Raw genomic sequence first — 21,248 nt, 5'->3', positions numbered from 1 at the left:
CTTTCAATTTTAACCATATTAGGTACAATGGCTAGGTATATAGATTTCACTGCTATAAATATAAAATAAATATTTTATGAAAGCTATGAAAGAGTTTAACTTACTATCTACCTAAGTACCTAGTACAATTTTATTATTATTAAATGTTTGGCATAAAATACAGTTATGTATTGCTATAATATCTATCATGATACATTTTTTTATGTATTGATAGCAAAGAGATTCGACTCCTCCTCTTCAATTGATAGTTATTTTTATGTCAGAAGTAGGTGATATAATTTTAATTAATTTCACCCCTTTTTGCGGTATTCATCTTGGAATAATAACAAAATATTTTAAGGTCTGGCAACAGAACGTTTCCCAAACTATCAGCTGGAGAGTGGAGACAAAAATCTGAAATCTGACATGTCAGAGAGTAGAGATGTTTTTGCCGTTCCGGCAGAAAAGAAACTTAGATTTAGAAATATTGCGAAAGTGCATTACAGTAATGATTATAAACAGGAAGACTATCCTAACTTTTTCGATATGAAGACACCCACGCGCGACGATGCCCTAGGGGGCGAAACGAAAGATACGAAACCCAAAGGTTAGGATGCACAATTTTCGAATTGAAATCATAGATAAAACATTCATTTTCAATGACTGAATATAGATATACAACCTTTATTTAGATTAGACTTATCAGTTAAGCTTTTGTGTCCCTCTTATTTTACTTAAAGTGCCATTACATTATATTTGCCGACACAATATGTCAACACGAGTGCAATGTTTTGATTTATAATTGACATGGATTCTTTATAAACCAATAAGTAAAGGTATTAAAATGAAAAATATCTAACGTATAAACGTTATATTACAAATAATACCTGTAAAGTTTTTTGATATTTATCTGTGAAATCAATTGCCCTAATATGGAACAACTCAACAACAATTACGAATAATTGCACGAAATAAGATGTGTTCGAGCACTGGTATGAACTATTTCGTATCGTCGTATTTTTTTATCGTGGTGTTAATAATTCTTATTATAGTATCCAATCATACACACATACTTAGGTACTTATTAATAGCCAACAACATTTGGATTGAGCATTGTCAAGAACTGACAGGAGACTGCATTTTGGCTCAATATTGAAGCAAGACCCCAGTATTAGATACGTCTTAAGTGGCTTTATTGAATTGCTTCAAGCTGAGAAAGCACGAGATTAATAGGTATGAGAAAGTGAAATGCGGAAATAGCATTGATGCGTTTTTATTTTATTTCATAAATGAGCCGAATGCAATGTCTTCAATGTTTTTAACTCACTGGTATTGTGTTATTGATTGGTTACGATGGCTTTGATGACAAATAACGTAAGCTAGATGCCGAATGTAGGAGTTTTAAATGTGACCATCGACATTCAAAGCACTTGGCCACAGTGACGAACGGGCAGCGGGACGGCAGCGGCGTGTACAACTCAAACATATAACCGTGTCTGATATGCCCAAAAAAAGACACTGTCTACGAACATTCTCACACGGTTACACGTTTGAGTTGCGCACGCCGCCGCTGGCCACTGAGCACTAGGTTCTTGCACTAAGGTGATGTCACTAAATCAAAATCATAATACTTAGTGGGCTCGCACATCAGAATTCGCCGCATGCGTCTTACGACGAATTCGTCGATGTGACGTCATCGTAAACCAAGAAACAAACGTTATCAAATGGAGCTTCGCAGATTGGCCGATGCAACTGCGACCATGCGACATGCCTCGAGTTGCATTGGCCAAAGCCTGCATGTCGATTTCGAAAAATGTCGACTCCGCGCATGCGCACAGCCTGCGGCCATCGGCCATTTCTGTCTCTGTCTCTGTCTACACTGTCATTGCTCACTCATCGTTGGTCACCGCGTTTGACGTTTGTTCATACAATGAACACAATAAAAATAGCAGACGAGAGACTTCTCCTTTTTCGCGTTTGACGTTTGCCGCTAGGCAGATGTGCGAGGTTGTAGCATGCAACATTCGTCGGCGGTCTCAGAAGTTTTGATTTATGGCCGTCAGGCACACAAGGCGAGTTGTGATGTGCGAGTCGGCTTAAGTATATTAAGTATGGGTGCCATCAAAATTCATGATTAATTTACTTTTATGCCTTTTTTGGTGAATAAGACGTATTACACGACATTGTTAGTATAAAATAAAGGAAATGGTGCCGCAGATGACCGCATGACCTTTTATAACTTTTTTTTTAGACCAAACCCAACCTAACCTAATCTACCACAATCTAATCTAAGCTAACCCAACCTTAGTATGTGATAATGATGCATCGAATTGTATGAAAATAACAAACTTTAAATTAACAATTATTCGATCGAAAAGCATCTCCGCCGACAGAAAAAGGTATTTAATATAATTGTCTACAGGGAATAAACTGTATCCGCAAAAAAAAATGATTAATCCTCATTGCGGCACTATCATTACGAAAACAGTAAAGTTTACCCCAATTAGAGAGCATTATGCGGAATACATTTTCTGTCGAGGGGAGATGATTTTTGTTTTAATATTTATTAAATACTTATGTAAAATAATTATTATTTTGATGCATTTTCATACTAAAAATTACTAGAACAGGCAGAAAAGACGTATTTTTAGGTTAGATTTAATCAGTGGCGAAGGGTGGAGGTAGGCTGTTAAGATTCGCTATAGATAGTGCACACTAAACTTTTTTAGTAATATGTATTTGTTTTTATTGAACTAAGACTACAATTAACAGATGGTGTTAGTTAGTTTTTAAAAATCAATCAAACCATGCCTAAACGAAACCATAATAGTTTTGGTCTAATTTGGGCAATACGACAAAATTGTGGATACTTTTTCATTCATAGTTATTTGTTTTCGTTGGATTAAAAATACATATTACACATATTGTTGGTTATTTTTTTTAATTCATTAAGCCCTGACTAAACCAAACTATAATAAATAAAAAATATTATTCTATTTATTTATATTATTCTATTTATAAGTTATGTGTGATTTAATTGCATAATTTTAGATATTATATAGATAGCCATGTATTTTTTGACTATTATCTATTATGGCTTGGTTCTCAGGGCTTAATTGAATTTAAAAAACTAACCAACACTATCTGTAAATTGTAGTATTATTTCAATGAAAACAAATATGTATGTCTGAAAAAGTTTAATGTGCACTGTTTATGGTGGATCTTAACAGCCTACCTCCACCCTTCGCCACTGGATTTAATTACGTTATGTTTGGATTAGATTAGGTTTGGTTTGGTTTTCATTTTTATGACTGCATTTCTCTTGACAAAAAAGGCATTCCTCATGATACGTTAGCAAAGTGCAATGATAAATGTGTATTTTACAATGTGGTGTAATATAGTATATTTACCGTGTTTTTTAAATACTTAAATAAAATGAAATCTAAATTATATTTCAGTTCAAGAGAAGAATCCATCACTATGGGCCTTCTTGGGAGTGGAATTGACGCGTGGTTATTTGCTGGAACACGACGAGGAAAGATTCTCAGCGCGCCGCGAGAAAGTTTACTCGTTTATGAAAATCCCACAAGAACTGGAGAAGTTTATGGCCTATGGATTCTTCCAATGCACAGATTCCTTCTTGTTTGTCTATACCTTTTTGCCACTGAGATTTACTATGGCTCTATGGTCTTTAATCAGCAGACCCGTACTTAAATGTTTTGGGTAAGTTTCCTTTACATTGGGATATATTTAACAACTGTAATTCATAATCACACGGGTACCGTAGCTAACATGACTTAACAATATTGCTTATTGGCAAAAACTGCCTGTCAGCTGAAGGCAAGGTAAACAATTATAACATGCAAACAATGATAATACAAATTTGTCAATTTATCATTGATCAATGTAGCGAGGGGTGGAGGTAGGCTGTCCAAATGCATAAATAGTGCACACTAAACTTTGTCAGTCATACTTGTTTGTTTTCATTGAACTAAGAATAAAAATTGCAGATGGTGCTGGTTAGTTTTTAAAATTCAATTGAACCCTGCCTAAATTTAATTATAATGGTTTAGGTATGCTATGGGCTATCTGACAAAAATAGTGCACATTTTAATTTCATCAATCATATTTAATTTGTTTTGGTTAAATTAAGAATACATATTGCAGGTGGTGGTGGATAGTTTTTTAAAATTCACTATGCCCTGCCTAACCAAACCATAATAAATAAAAAATATTTTTCTACCTATAAAATATCTAAAATTATGTATCGTTTAGTGACATAATTTTAGATATTTTATTGATTGACGAATATTTTTCGATCACTATCTATTATGGCTTTGTTTACGCAGGGGTTAGTTTAATTTTAAAAACTAACCAACACTATCTACAATTTGTAGTCTTAGAGCGCGATGCAGAACCATCCAAGACAGATGGTTATGTATGGATACTATAAGTGACGCAATCTTAGTAACGGAAATCTGCGTCTTAACTTATACGCCAATCTTAGCGACTTACATATCTAAGATTGGTTCTGCATCGCGCTCCTAAGACAATGAAAACAAATATGTATGACTGACAAAATTTAATGTGCACTATTTATGTCGGATCTTAATAGCCTACCTCCGCCCTTCGCCACTGATACCTACAACAGTAAATAACATATCGTCACTGTTCTGGCAGAAGACACTAATTCGAAAAAATGACATATTGAGTTAGTTATACCCAATGACATATTAAATGGACAACTCACTTCATACCGGCGCGCACGAGAAATTGTGCATGAAAGTCATTCACAGATGTATAGGTAGATGTCACGTGACCATATGACGTATCCATTTCCATTATGCGATACAAGCTTCGAGAATTTATAGTAATATAACCTTTATTGTAATGGCGTATTAGTGTCATGACTCATTGTGTTAGAAACAGATTTTTGGTTACTTACGACTTCTCGGAGATTAGACGCAAGTGAGCGCAGCGCATCACAGGCGACTGTCCAATAGTTTCTGTCATTCTATTGCATTGAATAAACATTCATCAATATCTTAAAATGGCATTTTATAAATAATACTAACACATGAAAAGTGATATCCCATCTTTCTTGGAGTGTTTAGTAGATTTTTTTTACAATTTTTACTAGGCACATTGGCATTATGTAACACAATAATAACGGTGGAGTCGAAACCTGACAGTCAGAAATTTTGTATGGGCAGACCCAGCGGTGTCGCCAGACCGCTTGCAAGCAGAATGTTCATTTGAGCGTAGGATACCGATATTAAAATATGAATTTCGCCATCCGGCAGACCCGACACAAAGTGAGTGTCATTTTATTTTCTAGATGTTTCGTCCATATTAATGTCATTGGTTATACCAAAATGTTCCTTATTTCAAACTTTACCGTCTGGAAACCATCTTAATAAATAAACAGTCTTTATTTTAAAGTCATCCTTTTTACGATTACTTAATAAACTCACATGATAGACCATTTCAAACATTTTAACAACTTCAAAGTCAAATTACTCAAAACTAGTATTCTCCAGTTAGTGTGTTCTGCCAGAACAGAGACGATATTCTGCTTATCGTTTATTTACTTGGTAAATTGTGATAGTTTACAACATGTGATAATATACATGATTTATAAACTAGTGTAAAAACTTCTGAATCGCTATTACTCCCTACTATTTAAAGATGTCATTAGTTTCTCTCATTGTAATTTCATCGCTTGAAGATAGAAATCAATTTGTAATTGCATCAGGTATACATATTATATAATATTATGCTTTGAAAATTGTCAGTTTTATTATACATTATATAATTGCTTAGTATCGAGTTTGTGCCACTGGTATTGCTTAGAACTAGCATGTATATTGATGACCGAGTATTAAACAGTAACAACTCAAAAACCATAGTTTTGAGATAATCATGTTTTAATATTTTGAATATTTTACAATACACAAGATTTGTGAAGTTTTAAAAGGATACATGTCAGAATTCATCTATTCTAAATTGAAAAATATGGTCAATCGCCAGTTTTAAATGGGTACAATTCGTAATGGAACTGTACAAAACTGGTTTTGTTCTAAAGTTTGCAAAATTTCATATATGTTTTTTGGCTCTTAAGGTATCTAAATTATTCCTTTCGAATTGTTTCTGTACAAAACCGACAAGAGCTCATTTTTACGAGTATTTTCATACCAATATAGCGATATGTCGAATTTTTGACATGTTATTGTTCAATACTGGGTCATCAATATGCTGTGTAACCAAATCGTTCTTGGATCATTGATAAAATTTCATATCAATTGTTTTTTACACAAATTTTGTATTCGGGATATTCTATTTTCTCTTTCTTATTATATGTATTACTAAAAAAAACTCTTAATACAATTCTATATTAAAGATTTCTCTTACTACATACGTCTGGTTTTAGATATTTTAGTGTAAAATTGATAGCGAATGAATTGTTTTCACCTTGTAGTAGAAATTAACGACAACAACGATAATGATAACATTTTCCACCTTTGTTATCACACTGATATTAATTACATTTACTTAATTGAGAATAAAATTATTATCAAGGTGCTATTATATTAATTAGTACACTGTAATGAAACATTATTTAGTCGTAATTTTACATTTCTAAATTATTGTCACTTAAACTAGTTTTGCCAAGTTCCTTGCCCAATCAAAATTTGAAACGGGTCCAGATAATGTTGATTGTGAATAGATAAAAAATATTCTTCTCTCTATAAAATAGATAGCATAATTTGAGATATTTTATAGATAGACGATTAATTTTTGTCTATTGTCTTTTATGGCTTGGTTTACGCAGGGCTTAATTGAATTTTAAAAACTATCCAACACCATCTATCTGCAATTATTTATATTCTTAGTTAAATGAAAACAAATATCGTCACCTTACTATTAAGACGTCATAAATCCAATATTATGGAAAAATGAAGTTTGTTTGACAAAATTTAAACAAAAAAACATTTTAAATTATATCAAAACCTCGGTTCTCTATACTACTAGTATGCTGTCCATCTATTGACAAATTTTAAAAACTCTTAACTCTCGTGGTTTCAAACATGGAATTAAAACCTCGTATTTCACAACCAGTGTTAGCAGATTCATCGATTAGAGAAGTGTTTAAAATATTGTTTTTATTACGTTTTTTCCTGCCCCTCAACATTCTTCTCAAACAGACTTCCCCCCCCCCGACCATTTCCGATCCTGATAGGATCGTATGGGCCTCCACAGAGTGGAGGTTTATATTGACAGATTTTGTTTTTTACGAGAAATGGATGTCAGCCACTTGCTCAACCTATTAGGTCCATACCCTGACACACACAAATTGAAAAAACAATATGTGTACTTGCCAGACCCAGGATTCGAACCTGGGACCCACGGCTTTATAGTCCAACGCTTATGCGACTTACGAGGTTTTAATACTAAGGTAACGATATGTATAATTGACAAAGTTTAGGGTGCACTATTTATGTCAGAACTTAACAGCCTACCTCCACCGTTTGCCACTGGTATATTATATTATGTGGTGTTTGGGGAAAACACAGGAGATCATATTTTGAAAATAATCAAAATTTAAAAATGGGGATGACTAAAAAACACCCCTAAATCAATTTATGCTCAATATGAAATTGGTTGTATTTTATATATGCAATGTTTCATGTTTACTTTTTACAGTTTAAAGTTGCGAAAAAAACGCTATCAAATGGTAGGTATTTAGAAATAATTTTTGACAAAAATCGACGTATTATCGTTGTATCTTGTAAACCACGTAAATCCTAAACATTTTGTTAAAATCGAATTTTTAAATATTAAAAATGAAAAATAATTAAATCTAAACAAAGATTCCTGGTATAAGGTGACATGATTTTATGATGTTGTTGTGGATATAGGTAGGTACTTACAACAAAAAACATATTTATGAATTTTACAAGATAGATTGATGATATCAGTGGCGTTGAGGTAGGTGTTAAGATTCAATATAAATAGTGCACACTAAACTTTGTCAGTCATATTTATTTATTTTCATTCAACTAAGATTATAATTTGTAGATGGTCCTGGTTAGTTTTTTTAAATTCAATTAAACCCTGCCTAAACCATAATAGTTTAGATAGGTATGCTATACAAAAAATAGTGCACACTTTTTCAGTTTTCGTTGATTTAAGATTACATATTGATGGTGTTGGGTAGTTTTTTTTAAATTCATTAAGTCCTGCCTCACCAAACCATAATCGACAAAAATATTCTTCTATCTATAAAGTATATAAAATGATGTATTGTTTAATGGCATAATTTTAGATATTTAATAGATAAACGGATATTTTTTGACTATTATCTACTGTGGCTTGTGTTAGGTAGGGCTTTAAAATGAATAAACACTATCTACACATTGTGGTCTTACTTCAATGGAAACAAATACGTTTAATTGACAAAATTTAATGTGCACTATTTATGTCAGATCTTAACAGCCTACCTCCACCCCTCACCACTGGATGATATATTATTTATGGTTTTACCCCAACCTCAGAGTATTATACTGGTTTCCTATCAAGTTTCAACGGTAAATAATGTTTGATAAATTTGTATGTTTCTATTATTTTTTAGACTTCACAGTAGAGGCCTTTTAAAGCCCGCAGAAATTTGTGATCTTCTGAAAGGATTCCTCCTGATAATATGCAGCATACTAATGTGCTACATTGACACCAACATGATGTATCATCTGGTGAAGAGTCAGAGTGTGATGAAGCTGTACATCTTCTACAATATGCTGGAGGTGGGAGACAGGCTGTTCTCTGCGTTCGGTCAGGACACCATCGATGCCCTTTTTTGGACGGCGACAGAGCCTAAAGACAGAAGAAGACAGCATTTGGGGCTGATCCCACATCTGTTATTCGCTCTTGTCTATGTCTGTATCCTTTGAAACTGACGCTCTATAAGTTATATCCTTAGACTCAGTTGAATGAGTATGAATTCTTTTATCAAATTTCATAATTTGTGTCATTTGGTTAGAAAAACTAAAATATGCAAACAGTACTTACGAGATATGCAGTCCTTAGCGTGTGGCAACCACATGTGGATGGTTAGTGGTGTATGGTCTAAATTATGTTTAGTCATTTTAATTTAGTATACATTGCTACCGCTAAAAATACGCCCACAATGGCCGAGCGGCTTATGCGTCAGCTTATAATGTCGTGGGTCTCAAGTTCGAATCCTGGGTCTGGCAAATACGCATATTGTTTTTCAATTTGTGTTTGGAGTCAAAGTATCGACTTAATAGGTTGATCAAGTGGTTAACATCCATGTCTCGTAAAAACAAAAATCTGGTAATACAAACCTGCACACTGTACAGGCCCATATGATCTTATTAGGATCGGACATGGTCAAAAGAAAAGAAGGAAAGAAAGATACATTACTACCTGAAAGCGACAGTGAGATAAATTTTATTGAAAAAAGACGATCTTTTTAGACCATGCCTCAACTGAGGTATAGCCTTAACTATTTTATTTGTATGGCATAAAAATTAAAGTTCAATTATCTCATAACTAGTATTTTTGACTAATCCTTTTTGGTAGCGACCTGTACTTTACAAGATGAGGGCCCAAAGTGCTGCGATTTTTGCCGATTTTTCGTGATTGAAGATGCTATAGAACCACTGACTGAGGCTTAAAAGAAAGTAGTGTTTTCTTCTTGGTCTTTTCTTACACCCTTAATCCCTATGATTAATCGGAGTAAATCATAGGATTTTTTGGACTTTGATTTCATGTTGTGTTATTTATTTTACTTTTAATACGTAGATTCCTTAACTCCCATTTATAGTTTTTCACAGTTTGTTGGTATTATTTCAAGCGACCACATTAAACGTTGCCTTCAACTCCAATAATAAATCGTTACTAATCATAGTAATGTCAAATAATGTAAGTAATAATTTGATTATATTGTAATATATTTGGTCATTACTCATTACTGTATAGTTCTAAAAGTTATGTTAAAAGCAGTGGATTGTATCTGTGAATGACCGCAGGGGCCTTATGTTATAACTTGTGACATGAAGTCACCCGACGACATGACGTAATTGTGACGTAACCTCAATACACGCATCGAGGCAAGCCGCCCAAGCACACGGCTCACCATAGATATTATTATGCTGAAACACCTATTTGTGTATGGGGACAATGAATAACGCCAGTATTTGAGTAGCATTAATTTTTCGAATGCTATTATCACTCCAGTAGTACGTCACAATGATGTCATATAACGTCATGTCGACCGGGCGACTTCAACTCGCAAGTTACAACATAAGGGCCCAGAGAAAGGAATGGAGTGAGTGTGTTTGGATGATGGGTTAGCACTGACCTTGGATTGCTGTACCTGTTTGCAATTGTTAGCTTTGATTAAAGCAAAATTTGTGGAATTTTGAATACTTTGAGTGTTATATACTTAATTCTTTATTTTCCAGTTTGTCGAGTTGAAAGGCAGTGTTTTCAAAAAATTCGATAAGAACAATCTCTTTCAAGTATCCTGTAGTGATGTCAGAGAAAGACTTCAACTGTTTGTTTTGCTCTTCATCGTAGTTCTACAAACAATGAAAGAATATTCCTGGAAAGAGGAAAGGTTTTGGGTTTTGGTTCCAGACTGTATTATGGTTTTAGGCTTTGAAGTCATCATCGACTGGATCAAACATGCTTTTATTACAAGGTAATTTTTCTATGAACACTGAATATTACATCCCCCCCCCCCTAGTCTATAAGCCCCGAACATTATCGGACCCGGAATTTTATCAACAGACATGTTACATTACTGTTGAAATATGCTTAAAATACCATGTCACCACTAATGCCATCTATGATGTCGAGGTGTAAGCTTGTTGACTTATGTTGTCCATGAAAGGAAATAAATTACTTCACTTTTTCATCTTGACAGTTGAGCACGTTGTTTCAATTCTAGAAACCTAAATACAATTCATCATAAATATAACAATTACCAATCACCCATTGCGGGAGTCCATCAAAACATTACTTCTCTAATAATTGGATTCTTTTTTTAACTTTTAACACTACAAGAGCCTATGAGGCGTAATGACAGTATGCGAGCCTAATACTACAAGGTTCTAAGTGTTCATCATTGAGAAAACAAACCCAACAATGAAGTAGTATTCTAAGCTCCCTCATTGTTTCTTTTGTATCGCCAAGGACAAACACTTGGAACCTTTTAGCAACAGTGAAAGAAATGTTAAGTAACAGCTTTGCTGACATATTAAAACAGAAAAAAATCGTGGGAAGAGATGAAAGCGAAATAATTCAAAAAATAAAGGAAAACAAAAAGAAAGAAGAAGTGGTGGTAGAAGCTTCAGGCTCAACAATAACAGCTACAAGTAGTAGCGTAAAGCCTACAAAAAATAAGCAAAGGGCAAGACAGAGGTTAATGCGATAGGAGAAATTATGAAAGTCTTGCTGAAAGGGGGAGACTGGCAGCGGATCATTAAACAACTAATAATTAAAGCAGTGGACTGGGTATGCAAAAACTTCAAAGAAGGAAATTTAGGAGAAATTCTAGGGGAGGTTCTGCAACAAAATGGATAAGAAAAAACAAATTAGGATTTTACAATGGAATGCCAGAAGTATGAAGCAAAAAAAGATTGCCTTATTGAGTAAAGTTCTATAACTTTACTCAATAAGGCAAAAAATAACAATAGCATTAATCTCAGAGACTTGGCTGAGGTCTGAATTAGACTATCTGAAATTCAATGATTACACGATGTATCGAAAATACAGAGGGGATGGATAAGTAGGAGTAGCGATTCTGGTGCATAAAACACTGGCGTCTAAAGAAGAAAGAAAGAAAGACGGAAGAGCTAGGCAAAATAATTATAAAGCTATTTAACAGAATAGGAGTGAGGACCTGGTCGACGGATCCCCTTCTAGAAGAGAAGAGGCGATATGACAGCAAGTCGCAGTCAAAGCCTCGGTAAAATCACAAAACAAAAAAAACTGAAAGAATCACAGATACACCCAGGTTTTGAGAAAATCACATGGATGCATTGTGGCATCATCGGGAATCGAATCCGAAGTCCTTGGATGAGAAGTCGGTGCTTTACGCATGGGACTACGTTGGTCGCTATATATTGGTCGTACTTTTTTGTATCTTCTTTCAATTGATTGAGGGTTTGCTTGATAATTAGTATTCCATAATTTATAAACTTTTGTTGATTACACATTTAATTTAGTCACGGTGGTGAATCTCTATTTTATATGATACTATCTATTTTCAGGTTCAACGAAATACCTTTCAGTGTGTATCGCGAGTATACTCTTAGTCTGGCGTATGACATGGCGCAAACTCGGCAGAAGTACGCATTTTCCGACCATTCAGATCTCGTCGCTCGTCGGATGGGATTCATCCCTCTACCCTTAGGAGTCGTTATTACCAGAGTTATTCTCCAGGCCATGAAGTTTGACGGGTAACTATTACTGTTTTGAACGCATATTAGTTTTGAAGTTGCAAAAATAAAAGAGCAAAGAACTATTGACTTAGAAGAGTGGATCGACCCCGGCTGATGATGATAATGATATAACATTGAGAACTATCCGGGGCAAAAAAAACTATTATAACATACTTAATTGTCACATTGGCGGTTTTAATAGATCAACGACAATAATAATATTGTCCAGTCTTGAATAAAAAAATGAAAAATTTTATTTATCTTTATTTTTGTACTTGTAAGGCTATACTTCAGCTGAGGCACGGTCTAAAACGATTGTGACTACGCGACGCGAAGATTGTGCGAATGACGCGTGCAGAACAAAACATAATTTATCATAAAAATTCAACATTTGTCCATTTAATGTTATGTTTATTGTTCTATTAGTAATAATAATAATATATTCATTGACATGTTTTCTTTTTCAAGTAAATGGGTAACATTTTTTAGTAATCTTTACACGATTTAAGAATTCATTCCCCTGACGCCATCACAAAACAAATTGACGTGTTCACAGCTTGACTTTCGCTCTCCGATTGGCAGCGAATCTGAAATTTCGTCGTACCTATAGTTGAAAATTATTTGCCGTTTCTCTGAAGTATGCGCTTTAGGTTTTAAATAAATGTATTATGTTAGCATACCTATTTTGTTTTAGTATCGCACCACTGATTCTTGTAGTGGTAGGCTACCTTTGCCTGATGTCGTTGAGGATTCTGGTGTCCATTGTCATTTTGGGAAAAGCCTGCGACTTGATTGCCCAGCACCAGACTGACAGGCATGCAAACCTTACAAGCCCGATTAACGCTCCCAAAAAGTAAGTCGTAATTTACATAAAAATGATTAAAATAGGATTATAAAAAAATCATCACATTCTGGTGTTGGGTTCTAGAGTTTGCAATCCCGAGATTTCATTAAATTTATTGATCCTGAAATTCTGCAATCAAAATAGCTTATGTTGGTAGGTATTAGATTTCAAATGATTTGTGAATTAAGAAAGTGACTATAGCCTTACTATATTGGCGACAGATGTCATAACGGTTATCTGGGGATCTACGGACCCCCCGCACTTTCTGGAATAAGCTTATGCCCCCAACCCTTGCTATAGTCCGTAACACTGCATACAGCGCTATAATATCATTGCCAAGATATGATGGTTCTATTATAGTTTCTAAATAAAACATAAATAATTACAAGATAAAAAGAACTTTTTATATACCAAGTTTTTAAATTTTCTGTTGAATCATATAAACTTGACAATTCTATGTATTAATAATTTAGGACAAATAAGGCAATTCTCAACAAATCATTTTTTTTGCTATTTTGCAACAAACAAATATAGAATACTGAAATGTCATTTTGATTTCCATAGTAACGCACGTATATATTAATAATTTAGTTGCTAGGACCATCCCCTTAGCAACCAATAATAGTGGATTGGAATACGGATTTCTTCCGAAATAATTTTTCATACAAAACAGAATTAACTGAAAATGAATTCAATTCTACTTAAAGATGGCTAAAAGTATTAAAAGAATGCAATGGCATCGTGTTCTGATATATTCTAAAAGTTTCAAATGAGAGCTAGTCGAGAAGTTAGTTAAAAATCGATTGCAAGATTTGTACTGGATTAACAACCACCGGACAAACAAGAATACGAGCTAAGAAAAACGTGGTAAAATATATGATCTACTTCTTAATAAATTAATTTACTGGTTATTTGAAGAGAAATTGCAGGCCGGTTTTCCGAATACCTTTCATTATGTTATGTTAATAATATGAGGTGTCTGGAAACAAAGACGGCAGTTTTTAAAAATCGATAAAAAGAAAAATGGAATTGTTCACCAGCTGCCACCAGAATATTGCCGTTTTTGTTTCTATCGATTTTTAAAAACTGCCGCTTTTGTTTCCAGACACCTCATATCATAATATACATTATTCCCATTCGTTACAATGAAAAGACTGATCATTCACATGCAATATTTTATTTTATATTTATTATTAAACTGTGTTGCAACTCGTAAGATTCGAAACCTGTGTGCTATGTGTTTCTTTAATTTATAAAAAATCACCATGATTAGAAAGGTAACATTGGAGTTTAAAATAAAATTATACTGACTGTTATTAAATTCTTGGATGTGGCGATATGCTAGTCCTACACTGTAAGCATCTGTCGAACTATTATGAGAGTATCTACCCGATCATTTGTGTTCTTTCACGACCCGATTAAAATAAACAATTTCTTTATTTGTGTGTCAGTTTATTTTTATATTTAGAAATTGCATTTACGTGTATGTTTTCTCTCACCCTATCCCTTGTAATAAGTCTTCTCACTGTCTAGCTGTCTCCTATACATTTATATAATATATTTTCTCTCATGCATTATAAACAGACATATAGATAAATAAAGACAAATAAATATTGTAATTTGTGTTTGGCATCTTAGTCCAAAAAATTTATACACGGCATGAAAGCATAAACCATGTCGTTCCTTATAGTCGTAACCCAGCTTGCACATCTAAACTTGTCTGACCTGCAACACACGTTATCTAATGGACCTTCGCACACTGCTGGAATGCAACATCTTTGAAACAAATATTTGTTGTCGCTAGCAACAAATTTCATGCGACTCGCATTGCATGTCACTCGTACGCCATGTTGCAGTTACGCATGCGCACATGCTACAAGTAGGCCATTTATAATTCAAACGTCAAATGCGCCGGTCGTCGTATCTCCGATGATAGCAACCGAGGCCAACTTTGCGGCATTCGAGAAATTTGCAATGTCGTATGGGAATCGGGATAGTCCCGACTCCTCTGTAGACTCATCCATTTCAATTCGTGACACTCAGTATGCGGGCACACAGGGCGCTTAACGTCAGCGGACAGCAGAGCCAGTCCAAAAACTAAAAAAATTCTTTCTTAACTTTCTTCTTTAAGCCCTATGGTGCATGATTGCAGCATCAGTCCCGTGCGGCTCCGTCTCGGGACGGAATGAGCACTTAAAATCATTCCTTTCAGACACGTTTAAAGCGTCATAGAAAGCGGCCGTGCATATCCACGGCTGTGCATATATGACGGGTGGTGGTGGGAACTTTAACGTATCCGCGTTCAAAGATTGATTGTATATATTATGATTACACAAGGAGAGACCACTCCAAAAGATTTCTACGATACCAATACATAATAATCACTGTTTCGGTGTCTCATGACATTTTTGTGCATTGACGACTTTGACATTTCGAGATGTCGCTCGCATCACTGTCGCTAGGTATCTATGTGCCCAGTCGACTATAACATGAGTGCGCAATTCCTACAAGGTTTGATTAATGGCTGCGTCGCAGACGAGACGAGTGTAGATGCGCGAGCCAGCTTAGTTTTTTCATTAAATGTTTTTTTTACTTTACTGTATCCATACCAATCTACCAAACAGAATATATTATGTATTGAAATACTATGTAGTAATTATACAAAGATATCAAATTTTGTTTTCATATTTTTTTAGAGAGGCCTTTGTCAGTAGAGATACAGCCACGAGTCCTTCTCGACCTGGAAATTGGATTCCAGGAAGGCAACCAGACAACGCTGGAAGTAAACCAAGCTCAAACACCAAGCAGCAAGATGTAAGAAATGATTTTTCACTTTTAATACGATATTCAATTTATTAAATCAATCTGCAATTATGACTTGAAAAAAAGGTGTTTTTTGCATTTTCTATTCCTTCAACTGTGGTTTTCAATCGAGGGATTGTAGGGAAATTATCAATATGGACAAATTATTAGCTAATTATTATATTTTACTGTTACGGTGGCCAAGTGGCTAATACATCGGCTTATAATGTCGTGGGCCCCAGGTTCGAATCCTGGGTCTAGCAAATACACATATGAAGGGTACATGGCAAAAACAGGCTCATTGCATTTTTTCTTTTTTGAGATTTGTGTTCAAGTGCTCAAGAATGGTACTACTGAAATCGATTTCATTGCTTCATAAATGAAGGGAGAAGAAAGCGTACTCAAGGCAACAAATTAGCTCATTGTGTATGAAACTGCACAAAAACGTAGGATGAGTTTTTATTACTTTTTTTTCACTTTTATTATATTTCAAAATAAATGAGAAATCAATAAGTATATAAATTCTTTTACCTAATATTTAACTCATTTTCCAACCAATAACGATTTCATTCTTCTTTTTGCTCTCCTGCACAATTATCATTTTGTCGATGAGCCCGTTTTTGCCGTGTACCCTTCATATTGTTTCTCACGTGTGTTTGGAGTAAGAATGTGGACCTAATGGGTTGAGCAAGTGGGTAACATCCATTTCTCGTAAAAACAAAAAATGACTGGCTCATGAAAAATAGTGTACTTCATTACAATTTATTGAATATTTTTATATGCCAGGACTCTGAAATAATTTCGAATTACGAAATTCGAATTAAAGGTATGGTTTTATATGAAAATAATGTTCAAGGGACTTTTTTTTCCTGAAAATTTCGAATTACGACGAATTTCGAATTATCGGGTTACCGAGGTTTTACTGTATTTATGATCTTAGGATCGGACATGGTAAAAAAAAATTTTTACGATACATATAGCATAAATAAAATTGTCCACTATATAAATATATAATCAAATGGCAATAGTAAAACAATAAATAAGTAAAACATTTTCTCGAAAAAGAAAAGTCATAAGTAAACAATATCACAAACAAATTCACAGAATTAGTCATATAACAGGACATAGTGGAACTGGCAAGGCATCAATCCACACTGAATACTGATACTGAATTTTATCTGATCAACAGGTGCCTTTACAAGAGACCATGACAGGCCCGGCAGCCATTTTCTCAAACAGCGCAGTAGACTTAAACGGGGTTTGCTTGAATGAGCAACTACTGGCTGAGATAAAGCGGGAGCCGGTCGATCAGCCGCCCGCCGACGATTTATTCCAGGACATGTCTTCCGTCAGTAGAAGCGTTCCTGACATTGAAAGGGCGTGGCGAGAGATGAAGGTCAATTCGGGAGTATGTAGTCCTACGCCGTCACCGGTTATCGATGAGCCTCTTCCGCAGGATTGTCCGATCAAAAGACGTTCGGAATCCGAACCGAATTTGGTCAACGCTGGCGAGGAATCACAAGATGACTGTTAGAAATAGGTTTTATTATTATTTTTTTATTACGTACTATGGATATTATGTTTGTATATAAAAAAATAATGCTGCTCCATAAAACAATTATTATTTATTAATCTATTATATGATAATATATTAAAATATATATTTTCAATTACGCGTTATGGTCAAATTACACAATCAATCTCAATTCTGTCCGATTGTCTGTACAGGCAATGACATTAATATAGACGAAGCATCTGGAAAAAATAATGACACTCACTTTTTTGTCGGGTCTGCCGAATGGCATAATCTGTTCTAACGCCATTACAATAAAGGTGATATTGCTATAAATTCCCAATACTTGTTGTCGGGTCTGCCGAATGGTTCGGTTCGAACGGGTTCGCTCAAATCAACATTGACACTAGAAACACTGTTCTAACGCCATTGCAATAAAGGTGATGTTGCTATAAATTCCCGATGCGTGATATCGCATAATCGAAATTGCGTGACGTCTACTTATACACGTGCGAATATCGCTATGCACGAATTTACTTGCTAGCTACTGTATTGAGTGTGTTGTCCATTAATAATGTCATTGTGTACAGGTCATAATAATGTCAAAGTCAGCTCAGACAATTTCGACAAAATTCCATTCCACTCCAGCATCAGACAGTCCGATTGATAACATAATCGTTGTGTGTAATCAGTGTTTAAGATGAACAATCGTCTATAATGATCAACGTGAGAATGTGACTTGGCTACAGTGTTGCCATCTTTTCGTCACCGAATTATAGTGTGCAGTCCAAATTATTTATTCAAGTATTTCGGCAAAAATTATAGTACGCATTGTCATATGTTGAAAAAGTATAGGTTTTTTGCTTCTCACAAAAAAAAATAATGGAGAATTTTAAAAATTCGGAGACTCTTTTTCATTTAGGTACATCTTCCGACTTACAACACTTACTACCGAATTCAAGAAATTTCATTTCAAACCAAAGTCAAGGCCTTTTTTTATATTTTTCGAGCATATTTTGTCCAGGTTCATCACATTTTCTTATGTTGTGAAATTATAGTACTTAGCACCAATTAATGATATAGAATTATCAAAATTTTGGTACTTTTTGCATATTTTTTGCTATATTCAAAATTATCGTATTTTGGACATACTATACGTCCTGTTTAATATCGTACATGGTACGCGGACGAAAATTATAGTACAAATACTATAATTATAGTTCGGTTGGCAACACTGCTTGGCAAACGTGTATGTGTAATTTGACCAAATCGAGCAAATAAATATAATATATATTGCAGTGGTTTTCAAACTGTTTGCCGTACCTAAGTAACTCCCAAGTCTGTTGTACAGACTTTTTCAGCTTGTTGTTCGATATTTATTTTGGGCAGAAAAGCAAACAGAACTGAGTAAAAAAAATTTCGAAGAAAGTACAAAAAATTCTCCACCTCGATTTTGGACAAGGAAAAAGTAGGGAAATAAAGATAAAAAAAATTTAGGATGTCATGACAGAATTTTTACATACTTACCTACTAACCGTGATCGAAAATCGAAAAAGTATGAAAACCACTGAATTGTATTATATTTAACTTCGTTGCACTCCTCTCTTAATGATTTCAATCTAAATTCTACTCTGGATTAATTTCTTTCGTAAATTACTGTATTTTTTTTTTTGGATTTATGCCAATAATTATGTATATCAGTGGCGTGCGGTCGATAGATGCTGTAGATGCGGAGCATGCCCATTAATACTCATTTAAATAACATGGAATAGTATGAAGTAATACTAATAATATTACATATTATTTACTGTGCAATCAGTTGGTGTATTTTATTTAACTAGATTTATTTTAATGGTTCTATGTAATTTAAACATATTTTTATAGAGCAAGTGATCCGCAACACGGCACACTCTTGTTCCACGGGTTGCCATAAAATTCAAAATAAAAATTATGTCATGTAAATAAATCTAATCTAATCCAATGTCACCTAATAAACATCATTTTCAATGTTGAAATTAATGGCTTAGGAACTCAAGAGTAATAATATAATGAGAGTGGGTATTTTTTGGCAAAATGAAGTCGTGTTTCTTCCGTATAACGCACAGTAGAACCTCAATTTTATTACTATTAACTTAACTATGAAACGTTATACCATCGTGTTGCTTGTCATATTTTCTACTAAATTAACTAAAAATAATTACCACTAACTTTATATTTAACACAAAAATAATAGATTTCAGCAACACGTGCTCGCTGTTTTTAAATGAATATAATTCAAATCAATATTTTTACTGGCGACGCGTACAAAAAATATTTAATTCAGCCGTAGAAATTCTATCTTACTCTAACACATATTGCGGAGATATAAGCGTGCTGAATACTTTCTCACTCGTACGTATGATTTGTTTGTGTTCAGATTGTGTGTCGATAGTAGGTAGATATAATATAATTATGGAGTTTTTCAATGACATCCCCACGAACAAACTTCACCGCACTCCACTGATACCTACATATTTTTTTATTTCCCATATATTATTATATCGTGAATGCCCTTAACATTTTTTTTATAATGGTCTTACAAAGTATTATTGGACGATATTAATATTTAATATATAATAATTTATTATTTATTATTTATTTAAACCAAAAAGTCATTTTGAGCTTAAAATAAAAATATATTTTTAATATTCAATACATTATTATATATTTTTTGTGTGGTTTATATCAAGAAATTATTATTACTTATAGAATTTCTTAATATATTTTACGTAGACGTGCGACGCTGTAGTTATTGTTTCATAAATGCTTCGATCTATTGTAAATATCATTACAATCACTGCGCTAAAACATTATTTATTTTTTCATATCCGATTAATGGAAAAAAAGTCTATGACTATCGCTTGCAACTTCCACTGTTGTTTATTAAATATTTGGTGGTGTATGAGTTGTCATTTGTGTGTTTTTCCTTCCTGAAAAATGAAGAAGTACAAACACATGGTGATAACCTAAATTCCACCAATCATAGAATCTATAAGGATCATTGTAAATAGACAGATTCTATTTATAAATTATGTACACGTAACTCACCCTCACATTAAAAAAAATATCATGAATTGCCACTGAATTGATAGAAATGCTGAATTCCTTGAAAATAAATAGAATCTAGTTTCTTGACCACTATTATTAGAACTTATCTTAGTTAGATATACATATATACATGTTCTTTATTTATATATATCCAGGGCTTTTTTTTTTAAAAAAAAGGTGCCGGAACTCACTTCATGTCAAGCTTTTTACTAAATAAAATTATATTCAAATGTCACTTAAATGAAATTTAAAGGAGCTATGCCACGAAGCGAACAAAAAAAGGTTGATTTTTACGATAATTTTTTATTTTAGTCAAAACAAAGCTACAGAAACAATAAAATACATACATTATATTTGAAATATATTGTACAAATAAGACTAAATAAGACTAACTTTAAAATATAATTGTAAATACATATGTAATGTATTTATTTATGAACTTGAATAAAAGTTTAGAGTGATTTCCAAAGTTTTTTCCAATTCTCGTCTGATACATCATCTCGATTCCTTTTCTTAGTGTTAGAGTCTAAGGCCGAATGTCTTCCTTTAAGTAACC

General features: G+C 33.8%; 1 protein-coding gene across 1 annotated transcript; it reads left to right on the top strand.

The window, feature by feature from the left end:
* Window positions 1–368: 368 nt before the first annotated feature.
* Window positions 369–21,015, top strand: LOC147075584 (protein TAPT1 homolog). Its single transcript, XM_085941891.1, has 9 exons — window positions 369–586; window positions 3,438–3,702; window positions 8,612–8,916; window positions 9,824–9,921; window positions 10,464–10,702; window positions 12,276–12,464; window positions 13,141–13,299; window positions 15,987–16,104; window positions 17,282–21,015. Exons 1-9 carry the CDS (start codon window positions 406–408, stop codon window positions 17,624–17,626), a joined length of 1,899 nt encoding a protein of 632 aa, XP_085798017.1. The 5' UTR covers window positions 369–405; the 3' UTR covers window positions 17,627–21,015.
* Window positions 21,016–21,248: the final 233 nt, after the last annotated feature.

Source organism: Rhyacophila brunnea, unplaced genomic scaffold, assembly GCF_057557595.1.
Source record: "Rhyacophila brunnea isolate RB1 unplaced genomic scaffold, BYU_Rbru_1.0 scaffold_14, whole genome shotgun sequence".
Lineage (NCBI taxonomy): Eukaryota > Metazoa > Arthropoda > Insecta > Trichoptera > Rhyacophilidae > Rhyacophila > Rhyacophila brunnea.
Note: the sequence above shows the minus strand (reverse complement) of the source record. Positions and strands in the feature narration are given on the sequence as shown.

Coding starts and splice junctions, on each gene's coding strand:
- LOC147075584 (XM_085941891.1), top strand. CDS start 406: ATGTCAGAGAGTAGAGATGTTTTTGCCGTTCCGGCAGAAAAGAAACTT. Junction 587..3,437: donor GAAAGATACGAAACCCAAAG/GTTAGGATGCAC, acceptor ATTATATTTCAG/TTCAAGAGAAGAATCCATCA. Junction 8,917..9,823: donor ATTCGCTCTTGTCTATGTCT/GTATCCTTTGAA, acceptor TCCCATTTATAG/TTTTTCACAGTTTGTTGGTA.